This window comes from Muscardinus avellanarius (assembly GCF_963383645.1).
Source record: "Muscardinus avellanarius genome assembly, chromosome: 10".
Taxonomy (NCBI): domain Eukaryota; kingdom Metazoa; phylum Chordata; class Mammalia; order Rodentia; family Gliridae; genus Muscardinus; species Muscardinus avellanarius.
The window spans coordinates 82,875,572-82,892,831 of NC_137796.1; the positions used below are offsets into that span (position 1 = coordinate 82,875,572).

At 43.9% G+C, this 17,260-nt stretch overlaps 1 protein-coding gene across 1 annotated transcript in view; it reads right to left on the reverse strand.

Annotated features, from left to right (window-relative positions):
* Positions 1-17,260, reverse strand: part of LOC308268772 (general transcription factor II-I repeat domain-containing protein 2B-like) — a gene marked incomplete at its 5' end in the record, with an annotated part of 47,227 nt that overhangs the window by 10,959 nt on the left and 19,008 nt on the right. Inside the window, 6 exons of the mRNA XM_080703880.1 lie at positions 3,020-3,079; positions 4,919-5,002; positions 9,223-9,366; positions 11,124-11,201; positions 14,516-14,559; positions 16,610-16,664. Coding sequence (XP_080560006.1) covers positions 3,020-3,079; positions 4,919-5,002; positions 9,223-9,366; positions 11,124-11,201; positions 14,516-14,559; positions 16,610-16,664 — 465 coding nt within the window. The remainder of the gene's footprint in view (positions 1-3,019; positions 3,080-4,918; positions 5,003-9,222; positions 9,367-11,123; positions 11,202-14,515; positions 14,560-16,609; positions 16,665-17,260) is intronic.

The window sequence follows — 17,260 nt, forward strand, 5'->3', positions numbered from 1 at the left end:
GCAAACCAATTAGAATCACTCCAGACTTCCCAAACCAAGTCATGAGAGCCAGAAGGGCTTGGAGTAACATATTCCAAACTCTGAAAGAAAACAACTTCCAGCCAAAAATTTCCTATCCAGCAAAACTTTCTATCAAATTAGAAGGAGAAATAAGAAGCTTCCATGACAAACAGAAACTGAAGGAATTTATGTCTTCAAAACCAGCGCTAGAGAAAATACTCAAAGAGATTAACTACAAAGAAGAAATAGGTAACACTCACCAGAACCAGAGAAACAAGAGTTTCCATCCAACAGACAACTAAGATTGGTTATCTGTGGAGATTCATTATTTATGTTAGTCTTTTACCTATCTCTAAGTTGTATTGTTTGCCTTTATTGTTGTTAATTTTTAGGATTTCTAGTTGGAATATTAATATACCTTCAGATATAGCATTTGGAAATATTTTATCCAATTCTATTAGTAACTTTTAACTCTGTTTACATTGTCTTTGGATATACAATATTTTCTTTTATTTTTTAGGGAGTTTGTATATTCTTCTGTTGCCTGTGCCATTGAAATCATATCCAAGAAATCACTGCCAATTTCAATGTTGTGAGGTTTTATGACCCAGATTTTCTCCTAAAAGTTTATAGTCTTAAGATTTATATTTAGGTCTTTTATCTATTTTGAGTTAATACTTGTATATGGGATTAGGTAAAGGTCCAATTTTATTCTTTTCCATGTAATTATTATTTTTCAACAATATTTAGTAAAAAGATTATTATTTCCACCACCAAATGTTCGTGGAAACCTTGTCAAAAATAACTTGACAATATAGGGAAGAATTTAGCTCTAGGCTTGTATTTAACTCCAATGGTCTATATATCTGCCTTTAGAACAGTACTACAATGTTTCAATTATTGTAGCTTTATATGGTTTGAAATCAGAAAATATATATCTGCTAGCTTTGTTCTTTTTCAAGATCGTTTTGGGTATCTAGAATTCATATTCCATATTAGGATAGATTTTTTTCTGAAAAATAAATATATAAATATATGATAGTTTCACCTAAAAAAACAGAAAAAAATATGCTCTAGTAAGAAAGAAAGCAAAAAGAAATATTGAAATGCTATCTTTAAATCATCAAACACTTGGTATCAGACAAATGAAACTGTTATGTGAGATTATCATTTTTAATTTTGGATAAATTGCTATAATACTAGATGTCAACCACTAAGCCAAGCATGGGAAGGAGGGATGGGGAGAGAATGGGGTGGGGATCGGGTGGGGGCTGACTGGGTGATGTGTGCATGTATGTCTACAAAAGTTTGTATCCCACTATGATGTATGAATACAGTGCACCAATAAAATAAAATTAAAAAAAAATAAATAAAACACTTAAAAAATATACTGCTTAATTTTGAATAACTAAAACAATCACATGGTTCAAATGTCAAGAGGCATAAAACAACATATAGAAATGTCTTTCTCTAAACCTGGGGTGGTGGTGCACACTTGTAATCCCAAATAATCCTTGTAATCCCTGTTTCCAAATAAATAAAACTGGGCTGGGGGTGTAGCTCAGAGTATAGAGTACCTCTGGGTTCAGTCCCCAGTGCCACGAAAAAGAAAGAGCCAGGTGTGGTGGTGCATGCTTGTACCCCAGTACTTGGGAGGCTGAGACAGGAGGACTGCAGGTTTGAGGTCAGCCTCAGCTACTCAGTGAGGCCCTCTGCAACTTAGTGAGACCTTGAGTAAAAAATAGTACTGAAGGTGTAGCTTGGAGGTAGAATGTTCCTGGGTTCCAACTTCAGTAACACACACACACAAAAAAAAAAAAAAAAGAGGAGAGAGAAATGTATTTATGTATTTCTCTCATCGTATCTGAGCTCTTAAGCTTTACCATGCTATTATATTCCTTGGTATCTTTCCAGATATATCTTTCATAGACATATTTAGAACAAAAGATTATTATTAATTATTATTATTATTATTATTATTAGGTACCAGGGATTGAACCCAAAGGCATTCTAATTCTGAGCCACACACTCCCCCAGCCATAAATAAATAAATATATGTATATATATATATATATATATATATATATATATGTATATATATATTTTTTTTTCAGTACTGGGTATGGAACCCAGTAGCATTCTACCTCCGAGCTACACCCCAAACCTTATTTTTTATTCTTTATTTTGAAACAGGGTTTCACTGAGTTGCAAAGGGCCTCACTAAGTGGTAGAGGAGGCTGTCCTGGAGCCACGATCCTCCTGTCTCATCCTCCCAAATGCTGGGATTACAAGTGTGCGCCACCACGCCCGGCACCCTATTTTTTTACTTAGAGTGTCATTGAGTTGCACAGGGCCTCACTAAGTTGCTGAGCCACTATGCTGCGATCCTCTCGAGTACTGGGATTCCAGGCATGTGTCACTACGCCTGGCCGAAGAAAAGATTATTTAATGATGGGCAGCAAATACATTTCACCTCCGTGGCCAATTCCAGTTCAGTGGCAGCTGGTGTCTGAAGTTCCTGCCTGAGACTGGATTTCCTCGGCAGTGCCGCAGCTTGGCTGGGAGAAGCTCTCTATCTGAGTAATAGTATCTGCTATGGGCAAGATAGTAGATGTGTGGCAGGTGCAGCATATTTTATATTCCCAATTGTCATTCCTGAGTTGTCAGGGGAAACTAGGCAAAAAAACAAAAACAATAAGCCGGGCGTGGTGGCGCACACTTGTAATCCCTGCGCTTGGGGAGGCTGAGACAGGAGGATCGCACAGGTTCCAAGCCAGCCTCGGCTACTGAGTGAGGCTCTCAACAACTTAGTGAGACCCTGTTTCCAAATAAAATATAAAATAGGTCTGGGAGTATAGCCCGGAGGTAGAAAAGCCCTGGGTTCCACCCCTAGTACCACAAACAAACAAACAAACAAACAAACAAACAAACAAAAGCTCCAAAAGACTCACCGTGTCATAAGATGGTTAAGATACAGCAAAATATACAATAGAAAGTACGATGCAGTAGCCATGCCTACCTGGGACGGCCACCTGCACGATCTTGAGATCTTCAACCCCTGCTGCGGAGTTTGTGTTGCCTTAAAACAGAAACTGAACGTTAGAATTCATCGAACACAGGGCCAGTTCTCTAAAAACGCCAACGTGTCACTACAATCAGAAGCACAGACTGGATTTTTTAAGTCAGAGAGAACACACAGCTGCAGCTGTGGCGGCATGCCAGCCCGACACGGGAGCCGCCGCCATGTCCGACTCTGACACCACGGGGCAGGGCGCCGCCACCCCGCTGGCATTCTCAGCCTGGTGCCTCGGCAGTCTAATGTGATTTTCTAATGTGATTTTTGCTTACTTATTTATATATTACTTATTTTTATGGTACTAGGGATTGAACCCAAAGGAGCTACCACACCCTGCTGGTCTTATTTAATTTATTTTTTTTGTGGTACTGAGGGTGGGACCCAGGGGCTTTCTACCTCCGGACTATACTCCCAGACCTATTTTATACTTTATTTGGAAACAGGGTCTCACTCAGTAGCTGAGGCTGGCTTCGAACCTGTGTAATCCTCCTGTCTCAGCCTCCCAAGCGCTAGGATTACAAGCGTGCGCCACCACGCCTGGCTAGTCCAATTTTATTGAAAAAGAAGGTTGTAGCCAGGTGTGGTGGCGCATGCTTTGTCTTTGAGTTTTCTCTTCCCTTCTCTTTTTTTCCTTCCTTCCTTTCTTCCTTCCTTCCTTCTTTAATTAATTCATTCATTCTTTCCTTCTGTTTCTTTTTGTGGTACTGGGGATTGAACTCAGAAGCATTCTACCTCTGAGACAGGAGGATTGCAGGTTTCCTGCCAGCCTCAGCCACTGTAACTTACTGAAATCCTGTTTCAAAATAAAGAATAAAAAACTAGGGCTAGTTCAAAGGTAGAATGCTGCCCGGCATGGTGGCGCACACTTGAAATCTCAGTATTTGGGAGGCTCAGGCAGGAGGCTCTCGGTTCCCAGACAGCCTCAGCTACCTAGTGAGGCCCTTTGCAACTCAGTGAGACCCTGTTTCAAAATAAAGCATAAAGCCAGGTGTGGTGGCGCACGCTTATAATCCCCGCACTTGGGAGGCTGAGATAGGAGGATTGCAAAAGTTCGAAGCCAGCCTCAGCTATTTAGTGAGACCCTGTTTCCAAATAAAATATAAAATAGGTCTGGCAGTGTAGCCTGGAGGTAGAAAAGCCCCTGGGTCCCACCCCCAGTACCACCACCACAAATAAATAAATAAATAAATAAATAAATAAATAAAAGAATAAAAATAGTGCTGGGGTATAGCTCAGAGGTAGAAGGCCCCTAGGTTCCATCCCCAGTGCTGCAACAAAGAAACAAACAACTGAATTTGACCTGTTGGTGTTGGTCATGGTTTCAGAACTTCACCTGCAGGAACCGTGCTCAGTTGAAGACTTAACGCACAAGGGAGATTTGTTCGGCTGACCCAAGCTTTCATTGCCATTTGCCCCTCACCCACTGCCTACCCATCATTCTTCCCTCCTCTACAGAGGAGGGCTCTGGGGGCCAGTGCTCATTTGCATGGATTGATTATGTTGTCTAAAATGCCCCAGCTGGGCATGCCTATAATCCTGGGAGGCTGAGATGGGAGGATCGCAGGTTTGAGGACAGCCTCAGCAACGCAGTGAGATCCTGTTCCAAAATAAGCAGGTAAATAAAAATAGTGCTGGGGGCTGTAGCTCAGAGGTAGAATGCCCCTGAGTTCAATCCCTAATACCCCCCCAAAAAAAAAAGGAAAAAAAGAAAAGAAAAGAAAAAGAAAAAGCCCCAAACTTGGGTCCAGATACAAATGTGTGTATGTGTGTGGCCCCCCCCACATACAATGTCATTCTTTTCCCCACAATACTTTTGGAAAGTACGAAGCAAGCTATACTTACCCGTGTGAGCTTCTGATCCACCTTCTACCTTCACATCATGTTCTGGGTCCTCGTTCATCTCGGAACAGACCAGCTGAGCAGAATCTTGAGGAAAAAAATTTCAAAAATGGCATTCATGATTTATTACTTTTCTCATATTCTGACATTTCAGTGCTTCCATATCAAATAAGTAGCTCATCCCGACATTTACTCGTCTATTTATTTTGCGGTACTGGGGGTGGAACCCAGAGGCATTCTACCTCGGACCTATGCCCCCAGCATTATTTTATTCTTTATTTTGAAACAGGGCCTAACTATGTTGCGGAGGGCCTCGCTAAGTTGCTGGAGCTGGTCGTGAACCTGCGACCCTCCTCTCTCAACCTCATGAGCACTGGGATTAAGACCCTGTGCCTGCCGGGCGAGGTGGCGCACGCTTATAATCCCCGCGCTTGGGAGGCGGAGCCAGGAGGATGGCACAGGTTTCAAGCCAGCCTAGCTGGTTTAAGACACCTTGTTTCCAAATAAAATATAAAATAGGTCTGGGAGTGTAGCCCAGAGGTAGAAGAAGAAAAAAAAAAAAAAAAGCATGTGCCACCAGGCCCAGTTTATCCTGACTTTTAAAATAAATATATCCTAGCCAGACATGGTGGCACATGCTTGTAATCCTAGCATTCGGGAGGCTGAGACTGAAGGACTGTAGTTTGTGGACAGCCTCAGCTACTTAGTAAGGCCCTCTGCAACTTAGAGACCCTGTTTAAAAATAAAGAATAAAAAGAATAGGGCAGGGGGTGGAGCTTAGAGGTTAAATTCCCCTGGGTTCCATCCCCAGAACCACAAAACTAACTGACTAACTAACTAACTAAATAAATAAATAAAAAAATATATATCCATATAGATATATGGTACTGGGGATTGAACCTAGAAGGATTCTACTTTCAAGCTACACCCCCAGCCTGATTTTATTTCTTATTTGTAAATAAGATTTCCCTAGGTTGATGAGAATCTTACTATTTACTGAGGCTGTTCTCCAACCTACAATCCTCCTATCTCAGCCTCCCAAGTGCAGGCGTGTACCTCCACACTGGGCTAAAATATATCTTTTTTTTTGTGATGTTGGGAATGGAACCCAGGGACATTCTACCTTTGAGCTACAACCCCAGCCCTATTTTTCATTCTATATTTTGAAACAGGGTCTCACTGAGTTGGAGAGGGCCTCACTAAGTAGCAGAGGCTGTCCTCAAACCGCGATCCTCCTGTCTCAGCCTCCCAAATGATGGGATTACAAGCGTATGCCACCATGCACAGCCTTAAAATATATTTTATACAAAATAAACACAAAGAAAAATTTAATTCTATAAGGGATAATAATAGGACAACAAAGGATAGTTTTGCAAGGGATCCTCTTACAAAGAATAAGGGCTATAAGATAGGACTTTTCAGATATCAAACCCCCCACAGTTACCCACATGATGGACAGTTTCCTATTGGGGTAACAGGATTGAGATGGCATGTTGTCTTCAGGAATTACTAGCATAAAAAAAGGCTGTTTGTTTTGGTTAATAGCTTCCCTCTCATTCCGCCAGTGACCCCAGTGTGATTTATACTCTATTATAATATGGAATTCTAGCCGGGCGTGGTGGCGCATCCTTGGAATATCCGAGCTTGGGAGGCGGAGACAGGAGGATCGAGGTGGTTCGCTGGCTTAAGAGACCCTGCTTCCAAATAAAAAATATAAAAAAATAGGTCTGGGAGTGTAGCCCAGAGGTAGAAGGGTTTCCAGGAACCCCAGTACCACCACCAATAATAATAATAATAATAATAATAATAAATAATAATAATAATAAAAAATATGGAATTCTAATTGAGTTTTCTGATGGGCAATAATTACTATATACACACATATATATTTATTTCTATAAGCAGACAAAATGATAAATAAATATTAGTCAGAAAAGAGACAAATAGAGCTGTGTATGGTAGAGTATGCCTGTAATCCCAGTTCTTAGGAACCTGAGATAGGAGAATCACAGGTTCGAGACCAGCCTTAGCAACTTAGTGAGGCCCTCTGCAACTTAGTAAAACCCTGTTTCAAAATTTAAAGCCGGGTATGGTGGTTCACACTTGTAATCCCTGCGCTTGGGAGGCTGAGACAGGAGGATCGCACAAGTTCGAAGCCAGCCTCAGCTACTCAGTGAGGCTCTCAGAAACTTAGTGAGACCCTGTTTCCAAATAAAATATAAAATAGGTCTGGGAGTGTAGCCTGGAGGTAGAAAGCCCCTGGGTTCCACCCCCAGTACCACCACCAAAAAAAAAAATAATAATAATAATGATAATAATAAAATAAGGCTGGGGGTGTAGCTTTGAGGTAGAATTGCCCTGGGTTCCATCCCCAGTACCAAAAAAAAAAAAAAAAAAGACAAGAGCCAGAGAGAGAGAGAGAGCGAGAGAGAGAGAATGGTTCATCCTGCTGACCTTCCATGGGTGATTCCATTTCCATTCCTTCACTGCCTGTGGAAGGAGAGTGGCTTCCTGTGTGTGACAAGGAGGGATGCGGATTTGAAGATGGAGTCAGTTAGTACAGTATTAAGATTACGGAGGGTGCACATGAAACCCTTCTACTCCTTATAATGAGATTCAGCAAAGCTTCCTTTCTTTACCTCTTCCTTTGGTTATTTTATAACGCACTGGAAAACTTCAGGCAAACAACAGCAGAGGTGATACAGGGAGGCCCTCATGCCCAGTCACCCACAATCCTGAGCCGTCTGTGTGCACCCCAGCCTGCCCGCACTAGGGGTGTGTAAATCCAGGCTGTGCTAGAGTTCCAGTGCAAACACTGAAACAGTTACCAGAAAAACACAAGAATGAGCCTCCTTTAGCACTGCATGGTATTATGATGACTCCCACAGTAACAATGCTTTAGCTTTTTTGTGTGTGTGTGTGGTACTGGGGGTGGAATCCAGGGGCTTTTCTACCTCCAGGTTACACTCCAGCCCTATTTTAAACTTGATTTGGAAACAGGGTCTCACTAAGTTGCTGAGAGCCTCACTCAGTAGCTGAGGCTGGCTTCGAACTGTGCGATCCTCCTGTCTCAGCCTCCCAAGCTCTGGGATTACAAGCGTGCGCCACCACGCCCGGCCCAGCTTTTTATTTATTTATTTTTTTTTATTTTATTTTATTTTATTTTTTGTAGTGCTGGAGATTCAACCCAAGATCTCACTCATTGCTAAGGAAGCACTCTACCAGTGTGCTCCATATCTAGCCAGTAAAGATTTTTATTTTTTTGGTACTGGAGTTGGAAATCAGGGGCCTTCTACCTCTGGGCTACACTCTCAGATCTCAGACCTAGTTTATATTTTACTTGGAAATAGGGTCTTACTAAGTTGCTGAGAGCCTCACTAAGTAGCTGAGGCTGGCTTCGAACCTGTGCTATCCTCCTGTCTCAGCCTCCCAAGCACTAGGGTTACAATCATGTGCCACCACCATGCCTAGCACCATTTTTTTTGGTGGTACTGGGGTTCCTGGAAACCCTTCTACCTCCGGGCTACACTCCCAGACCTATTTTTTTATATTTTTATTTAGAAACAGGGTCTCTTAAGCCAGCGCAGCTGGCTTTGAACCTGCGCGATCCTCCTGTCTCCGCCTCCCAAGTGCGGGGATTACAAGCGTGCGCCACCACGCCCGGCTGCGAAATAGTTTTAAGCTTACAGAAAAGCTACACAAGTAAAACAGTACAGAGATGCACATATCCTTTGCCTAGATCATAGAATGCTAACATTTTATCCCATTTCCTCACACATTTGTATTCTCCCTCCTTACTGTTCTCTCTCTACTGTGGAAAGATGTGAATACACACACACACACACACACACACACACACACACACACACACACACACTTTTTTGGTACTGGGATTGAACCCAGAGGCATTCTACCTCCGAGCTACATCCCAGCCTGATCTTGTTTCTTATTTGGAAATAGGGTCTCACTGGGCTTCTGCAAGCCTTGCTAAGTTGCCAGGCTGGCTTTGAACCTGTAATCTTCCTGTCTCTGCTTGCCAAGTATTGGGATTACAAGCATACACCACCACGTCTGGCAATAAATACTCGTGTGTGTGTGTGTGTGTGTGTGTGTGTGTGTGTGTGTGTGTGTGTGTTGTTACTGGGGATTGAGCTCAGGGCCATTCTACGTCTAAGTTACACCCTCACTACTTGCTGGAGATGAGGACCTCACTACGTGCTGAGGCTGTCCTCGAACCCGCGATCCTCCTGTCTCAGCCTTCCAAGTCCTGGAGTTACAGGTGTGCGCCACCACTGCTGACTACCTACATACTTGTATATCTTTTTCCGGACTGCTCGAGGGGACGCTACACACACCGGGGCCCTTTATCTCCAAATGGTGCACTTCAGTGATCGCTTCCACGCGTAGAGGTGCTCCACACGTAGAGGTGCTCCACGTGTAGAGGTGCTCCTCTGCACAATCACAACAAACCCTTAAAAGTCGGAGGTTAACAGGTGTAGGGAAGGGAGCGAGGAGCGGGGTGGGCTTGGGGAGATACACCAAGTGCTGTGTACACGTTTGTCTGTGTCAGTTTGAATCTTGCTATGGTGTGTAATTATAATATGCCAATAAAAGTATTAAAAATAAAAATGAAGCTGGGTGTGGTGGCGCATGCCTACAATTCCAGGACTTGGGAGGCTGAGACAGGAGGATTGCAGGTTCGAGGACAGCCTCAGCAAGTAGTGAGATCCTCATCAACCTAAGGGAATCCTGTTTCACAAATAAAAATAAAATAGGGCTGGGGGGGGTATAGCTGGGAGGTAGAATGTCCCTGGGCTCAATCCCCAGTATTACAAATAAATAAAGTAAAAATTTTAAAAATTGAGAAGTTTAATATTGAGTCAGTACTCTGATATTTAACCATCAAGTTCTAATTTTACCAAATGTCCTTTATAGCTTTTCCTATCTTTAAGTAAACAGGATCCAATTTAGGGCTAGGGTGTGTGTGTGTGTGTGTGTGTGTGTATGTGTGTGTGTGTGTAGGGTACTAAGTATGAACCCAGAGGTGCTTTACCTCCAAGCATTATCCCAGCCCTATTTTATTTTATTAGACTTTTTTTATTTTGAAACAGGGTCTCACTAAGTTGCTGAGGCTGGTCATGAACCTTCGATCCTCCTGTCCCAGCTCCCAAGCACTGGGATTATAGTTTGTACCATTACACCCAGCTCCCATCTTTTAAAAAAAATTTATTTATTTATTTGTTTATTTGTTTATTTGTGGTATTGAGGGTGGAACCCAGGGGCGTTCTACCTCCCGGCTACACTCCAGCCCTGTTTTATACTTTATTTGGAAACAGGGTCTCACTAAGTTGCTGAGAGCCTCAGTAAGTAGCTGAGGCTGGCTTCTAACCTGTGTGATCCTCCTGTCTCAGCCTCCCAAGTGCTGGGATTACAAAAGTGTACCACCATACCCGGATTATTTTTTATTCTTTATTTTTTAAAATTTCATTCATTCATTCATTCATTCATTCATTCAGTGGTACGAGGGATGGAACCCAGGGGCATTCTACCTCCGAGCTACACTCCTAGCCCTACCTTTTATACTTTGTTTTGAAAAAGAGTCTCACTAAGTAGCTGAGGTGAGCCATGAACCCATGATCTTCCTGTCTCAGTCTCCCAAGTACTAGGATTAAAAGTGTGCACCAGAGCCGGTTGTGGTGGCGCACGCTTGTAATCCCAGCATTTGGGAGGCTGAGACAGGATCACAATTTGCGGACAGCCTCAGCTACTTAGCTCAGCCCTTTGCAACTCAGTGAGACCCTGTTTCAAAATAAAGAATAAAAAATAGGGCTGGAGGTATAGCTCAGAGGTCAGATGCCCCTGGGTTCCATCCCCAGACCCGCAAAATAAATAAATAAATAAATAATAAATAAATAAAATAAAAGCATGCACCACACCTGGCCAACACATACAATTTCTTGATGTTGAAATGGCAAATAACACTTAGAGAATAAAATTACTCAAAACCATATTATTGCCGGGTGTGGTGGCACACACTTGTAATCCCTGCGCTTGGGAGGCAGAGACAGGAGGATCGCGCAGGTTTGAAGCCAGCCTCACTGGCTTAAGAGATCCTGTTTCCAAATAAAATATAAAATAGGTCTGGGAGTGCCCGTAGGGTAGAAGGGTTCCATCCCCAGTACCACCAAAAAATAATAAAAAAATTTACCTTGCATGTTATATTCACCGTAGTTAGGATCCTCTGATTCTTTCTTGACTGACACAGCTGCTGTCTTCAGCGAGATGTCTTTGAATGAAAAGGAAATCATAAAACTAGGTGCTAAGTCTAGGTCAAAACCACCAAATACGACTGAAGGCTTCCAGGTTCTATTTTTTTTTTTTTTCAGAACTGGGGATGCAACCCAGGGGCATTCTACCTCTGAGCTACACCCCCAGCCCTATTTTTTATTCTTTACTTTGAAACAGGGTCTCGCTGAGTTGCAAAGGACTAGGTAGCTGAAGCTGTCCTCCAACCGCGATCCTCCTGTCTCAGCCTAAGTACTGTTATTACAAGCGTGCGCCATCATGCTCGGCTGCCCTTTTTATTTTAAAACAGGGTCTTGCTAAGTAGCTGAGGCTGGCCTCAAGCCTGCCATCTTCTTGCCTCAGCATCCCAAGTACTGGGACTACAGTTTTCTTTCTCTGAGTAGTGGATAGAAGCAGAGAGGGGGTCAACTACTCATTCATGGGAAATAATTTTTTTTTTTACTATACATTGATATGTTCTATTGTAGAACATTTAGAAATGACAGTAGAATGCAAGAAAGCAGTGAAACAGGATATGTACAAAATAAAAACATTGCTTGGCCAGGTGTGGTGGCTCATGCCTGTAATCCCAGTACTAGGGAGGTTGAGACAGGAGGATCACAGGTTCAAGACCAGCCTCAGAAACTTAGTGAGACCCTATTTCAAAATTAAAAAAAAAAAAAGGGCCGGTGGCGCACGCTTGTAATCCCCGTGCTTGGGAGGCAGAGACAGGAGGATCGCGCTGGTTCAGAGCCAGCTTAGCTGGCTTAAGAGACCACATAAAAAGGTAAAAAAATAGGTCTGGGAGTGTAGTCCGTGGAGTGTATTCTGGAGATAGAAGGGCTTCCAGGAACCCTAGTACCACCAAAAAAAAAAAAGGGCTGTGGTAGCTCTGAGCTAGAGTGCCTTTAGGTTCAACCTCCAGCACCAATAAAAAATAAACCCATAGCTGATCTCATATGATGGGTTACATCATAAAGCACAGGTACATTAAAAATGTATAAAATTAGGTGTGTTCAGTGGTGCATGCTTATAATCCCAGCATTCGGGAGGCTGAGACTGGATCGTGGTTTGCAGACAGCCTCAGCTACTTAGTGAGGCCCTTTGCAACTCAGTGAGACCCTGTTTCAAAATAAAGAATAAAAAATAGGGCAGGGGTGTAGTTCAGAGGTAGAATACCCCGGCTTCCATCCCCAGTACCACACACAAAAAAAGAAAAATGTATAAAATTATCCAGGCGTGGTGGTGCACACTTGTAATCCCAGCGCTTGGGAGGCTGAGACAGGAGGATTGAGCAGGTTCGAAGCCAGCCTCAGCAGCCTAGTGAGGCTCTCAGCAACTTAGTGAGACCTTGCTTCCAAATAAAATATAAAATAGGTTTGGAGGTATAGCTTAGAGGTAGAAAGTCCCTGGGTTTCATATCTAGTACCACAAAAAAAAGTATAAAATTTCCAGATGTGGTGATAAACACTTGTAATCCCAGTACTTGAGAGGTAGGAGGATCGCCTCAGCACTTGGTGAGACCCTTTTTCAAAATAAAACATAAAAACAGGGTTGGGGTGTAGCTCAGAGGTAGAATCCCCCTGGGTTCCATCCCCAGTACAACACATACAATTAAAAAAATGTACAAAATTACCTTCAAATTGTATATAAGGTATGTATATATGAAACAGAAATTTAGAAATAAGTTAGATTTGGCTCCCTTCCCCAAGATATCTCAGTATGCAGATGCAGATGATATTATCCATCATTTGGAACTAAGGATTGAAACGCGGAGGATACTGCCTCCAAGATTTACCCTCAGCCGGGCGTGGTGGCGCACGCTTGTAATCCCAGCATTCGGGAGGCCGAGACAGGAGGATCGCGGCTCGCAGACACCCTCAGCTACTTAGTGAGGCCCTGTTTCAAAATAAAGAATAAAAATCAGGGCAGGGAGTGTAGCTCCGAGGTCAAATGCCCCTGGGTTCCATCCCCAAACCCTCAAAAAAGAAAAAAAAAAAAAGATTTACCCTCAGCCTTTTATATATTTTTTTACTTTGAAACGGGATTTCATCAGGCTGCCGAGGCCAAGAACCCGCAATTCTCTCGTCTCCGCCTCCCAAGTACCGGGATCACAGGCACGTGCTGCCACATCGGATCTACAGCTTCTCTAAAATCTGACAGAACCCCGTGTCTGGAGCATCTGCAGCACCAAATATTTCTAAGAAAAGTTGTACAACCTCTATTCTGCAAATAAAGCCTCGGTCAAGATTAAATATTGTGCTGCCTCTATGTGTGTGTGTGTGTGTGTGTGTGTGTGTGTGTGTGTGTGTGTGTGCGCGCGTGGTACTGGGGACCGAACCCGGGGGTGTCCTCCCTCTGAGCTACATCTTCAGTTCTGTTTTATTTTTAGTTTGAAGCAGGGTCTCACTAGGCCTGCTGAGGCTGGCTTCTAATCTGCGATCTTCCTGTCTTAGCTTCCTAACTACTGGAATTATAGGTGTGCATCATCGGGCCGGGCTACCCGTGTGTGTGTGTGTGTGTGTGTGTGTGTGTGTGTGTGTGTGTGTGTGTATGTATGTGTGTGTGTTAGTTACTGGGGATGGAACCCAGGGGCCTTCTACCTCCGGGCTACACTCCCAGACCTATTTTATATTTTATTTGGAAACAGGGTCTCTTAAACCAGCGCAGCTGGCTTCAAACCTGCGCGATCCTCCTGTTTCAGCCTCCCAAGCGCAGGGATTACAAGCGTGTGCCACCACACCCGGCGAAGCTATACACATTTTTATTTATTTATTATTATTATTTTTTTTTTTTTTTTTTTTTGCGGGTCTGGGGATGGAACCCAGGGGCATTTGACCTCCGAGCTACAGCCCCTGCCCTATTTTTTATTCTTTATTTTGAAACCGGGTCTCACTGAGTTGCAGAGGGCCTCACTAAGTAGCTGAGGCTGTCCGCGAACCGCGATCCTCCAGCTCTCAGCCTCCCGAATGCTGGGATTACAAGTGTGCGCCACCACGCCCGGCCTATTCACATTTTTAAAAAAAGTAATACAAAAGAATACACTGAAATGATAGCCTGGCAAGTGATTAACTCTGAAATCACTGGAGCCGGGTGTGGTGGTGCATGCTTGTAATCCCGGGACCCAAAGGCTGAGACAGGAAGATTGCTGGCTTGAGGCCAGCCTGAGCAAGCAGTGAGGCTCTCATCAATCTAGTGTGACCCTGTTTCAAATTGAAAATAAAGAGAGCCGAGGTATGGCCTGGAGGTAGAATGCCCCTGGGTTCTATCCCCAGTACCACCATAAAAATAAAAATTAAAGCATGGTGTACCTACCAGAGTCTTCCATGGGCTCAGTTTTCACATTGATGGGGCCACAGCTGCAAGAAGAAGGAAGCCCTGGTCAAGGCAGGCGTGAGTACTGGCCCAGGCTCCTGGACACGCAGAGCTCAAGTGCCCGGATCTCCCTGCCATCTCCCCTCCCCATGCTCCAAATGCAGGAGTGCCACGATGTTTTGGGTGTGTGTGTGTGTGTGTTACTGGGGATTGAACCCATGTACATTTTACCTCTGATCTACACTCAGGTTTTGTTTTTTTTTTGAAACAGTCTCACTATGTTGATAAGAGTCTTGCTACTTGCTGAGGCTGTCCTCGAATCTGCCATCCTCCTGCTTTAGCTTTCCAAGTACTGGGATTACAGGTGTGCACCACTATGCCTAGCTTAACATTATATATATTATACACACACACACACACACACACACACATATAGTCACACACATATAAATTTTTTTTTGCAGTACTGGGGATGGAACCCAGGGACATTCTACCTCCGAGCTATACCACCAGAACTATTTTTTATTCTTTGAAACATGTCTCACTGAGTTGCAAAGGACCTCATTAAGTAGCTGAGGCTGTCTTTGAACCACGATCCTCCTGTCTCAGCCTCTCAAATGCTGGGATTAAAAGTGTGCCCTACCATGCCCGACTTCTGACTTAATATTAACGCTTGTGTGTGTGTGTGTGTGTGTGTGTGTGTGTGTGTGTATGCGACTGTGGATTGAACCCAGGGGCATTCTACCTCTGAGTTACACTTCCAGCCCTATTTTATTTATTTATTTATTTATTTATTTATTTATTTATTTTTGTGTGGTACTGGGGGGGGTGGAACCCAGGGGCTTTCTACCTCCGGGCTATACCCCCAGTCCTATTTTATAATTTATTTGGAAACAGCGTCTCACTAAGTTGCGGAGAGCCTCACTAAGTAGCTGAGGCTGGCTTTGAACCTGTGCTATCCCCCTGTCTCAGCCTCCCAAGTGCGGGGATTACAAGTGTGTGCCACAACGTCTGGCTTGCCCTATTTTATTTTGAAACAGTTTTCACTAGGTTGACAAGAGTCTCACTACTTGCTGAGGCTGTCCTCAAACCTGTGATCCTCCTGTCTCCGCCTCCCAATTACTGGGATTTCAGGCGTGAACCATCATACCTGGATAATATTAACACTCTAGTCAGGCATGGTGGCGCATGCTTGCAATCCCCACGTTTGGGAGGTGGAGACAGGAAGATTGTGCAGGTTTGAAGCCAGCCATGCTGGCTTAAGAGACCCTGTTTCCAAATAAAAAGTATAAAATTGGTCTGGGAGTGTAGCCCGGAGGTAGAAGGGCTTCCAGGAACCCCAGTACCACCAAAAAAGAAAAAAAAGAGAGAAGAAAAAAATATTAACACTCTTAATAATTCATTCAAAAATTAAAATATCAATTACACATAGTCTTATAATTCCCAGCATCCTTCTGAATGAAGACTATTGAAAATAAGGAAGAGTCACATATTAACTCTTTACACTATGCTTTAAATGTTCTAACAAAGTCTTCTACCTTTTAAAAGCGATCACTTTGTAGCTGGGCACAATGCCTCATGCCTGTAATCTCAGAACTTGGGAGGCTGAGACAAGAGGATCACAGGTTTGAGCCCAATGTCAGCAACTCAGTGAAACTCTCACTTGGGAGTCTAAGACAGGAGGATCACAAGGTTCATGGCCAGCCTCAGCAACTTGGCAAGGTTCTCTGCAACTTATGAGACCCTGTTTCAAAATAAAGAATAAGCTGGGTGTGGTGGTGCACGCTTGTAATCCCCGCGCTTGGGAGGTGGAGACAGGAGGATCGCGCTGGTTCAAAGCCAGCTGCACTGGCTTAAGAGACCCTGTTTCCAAAAATAAAAAAATTGGTCTGGGAGTGTAGCCCGGAGGTAGAAGGGCTTCCAGGAACCCCAGTACCCCCCCATATATATATATATATATACTAAAATAGGGTTGGGGATGTAGTTCAGAGGTAGAAGAGCCCTGTGTTCAATCCCCCGTGCCACACACACGCGTGCACACACACACACGGCTGTGTGGTCATATGTGAATATTATTTATTACATATTCCTTACCTTTCATTTGGGGATAACACTGATCTCTGAGCATCTGTTACTGTCCCGTGAGCGCCTGTGCAAGAAGAAAATTATACACGTTAGTCCCTCTCCGCACCTACATCAAAGGCATATACGTTGAAAGCAAATATAGAGGAAGCAGAACTCTTAGCTCAAAGTCATCGTGGTGTGGCAGTGGGGGAGAGACCCACTCAGGTGGGCCCTGTGGCTGGGGCCGTGGGTGGGCACAGTGGCGGGCGGGGAGCAGGGCTGTGGATCTCAGCCCTGAGGCTCAGCGGCTGGGCAACCCTGGGCCCGTCAGATCCTCTGCCTCGGCTTCCGCAGGAAGACTGAGGTTGCGCGAATAAGGAAGACAGGGCCCTCCACATCCCCGTCCCACTCCCATGGAGTCAACCACTGCGTCTGTCCTGAACATGTACAGACATCATTCTCTAAACAGTAGGGTATCACAACTGCTGACATGGCATCTACATTACACTAGGTGTGATGGATAATCTAGAGATGAGTTAGAGAACACAGAGGAAGTGTGTAGGTTCTATACTCCACCATGGAGGGACTTGCGCACCTGCAGCCTGTTGTGTCTTGTAGGGTCCCGGAGCCGATCCCCACTGACACTAAGGGATAGCCGACTGTACGTGCCAAGTGACTGGA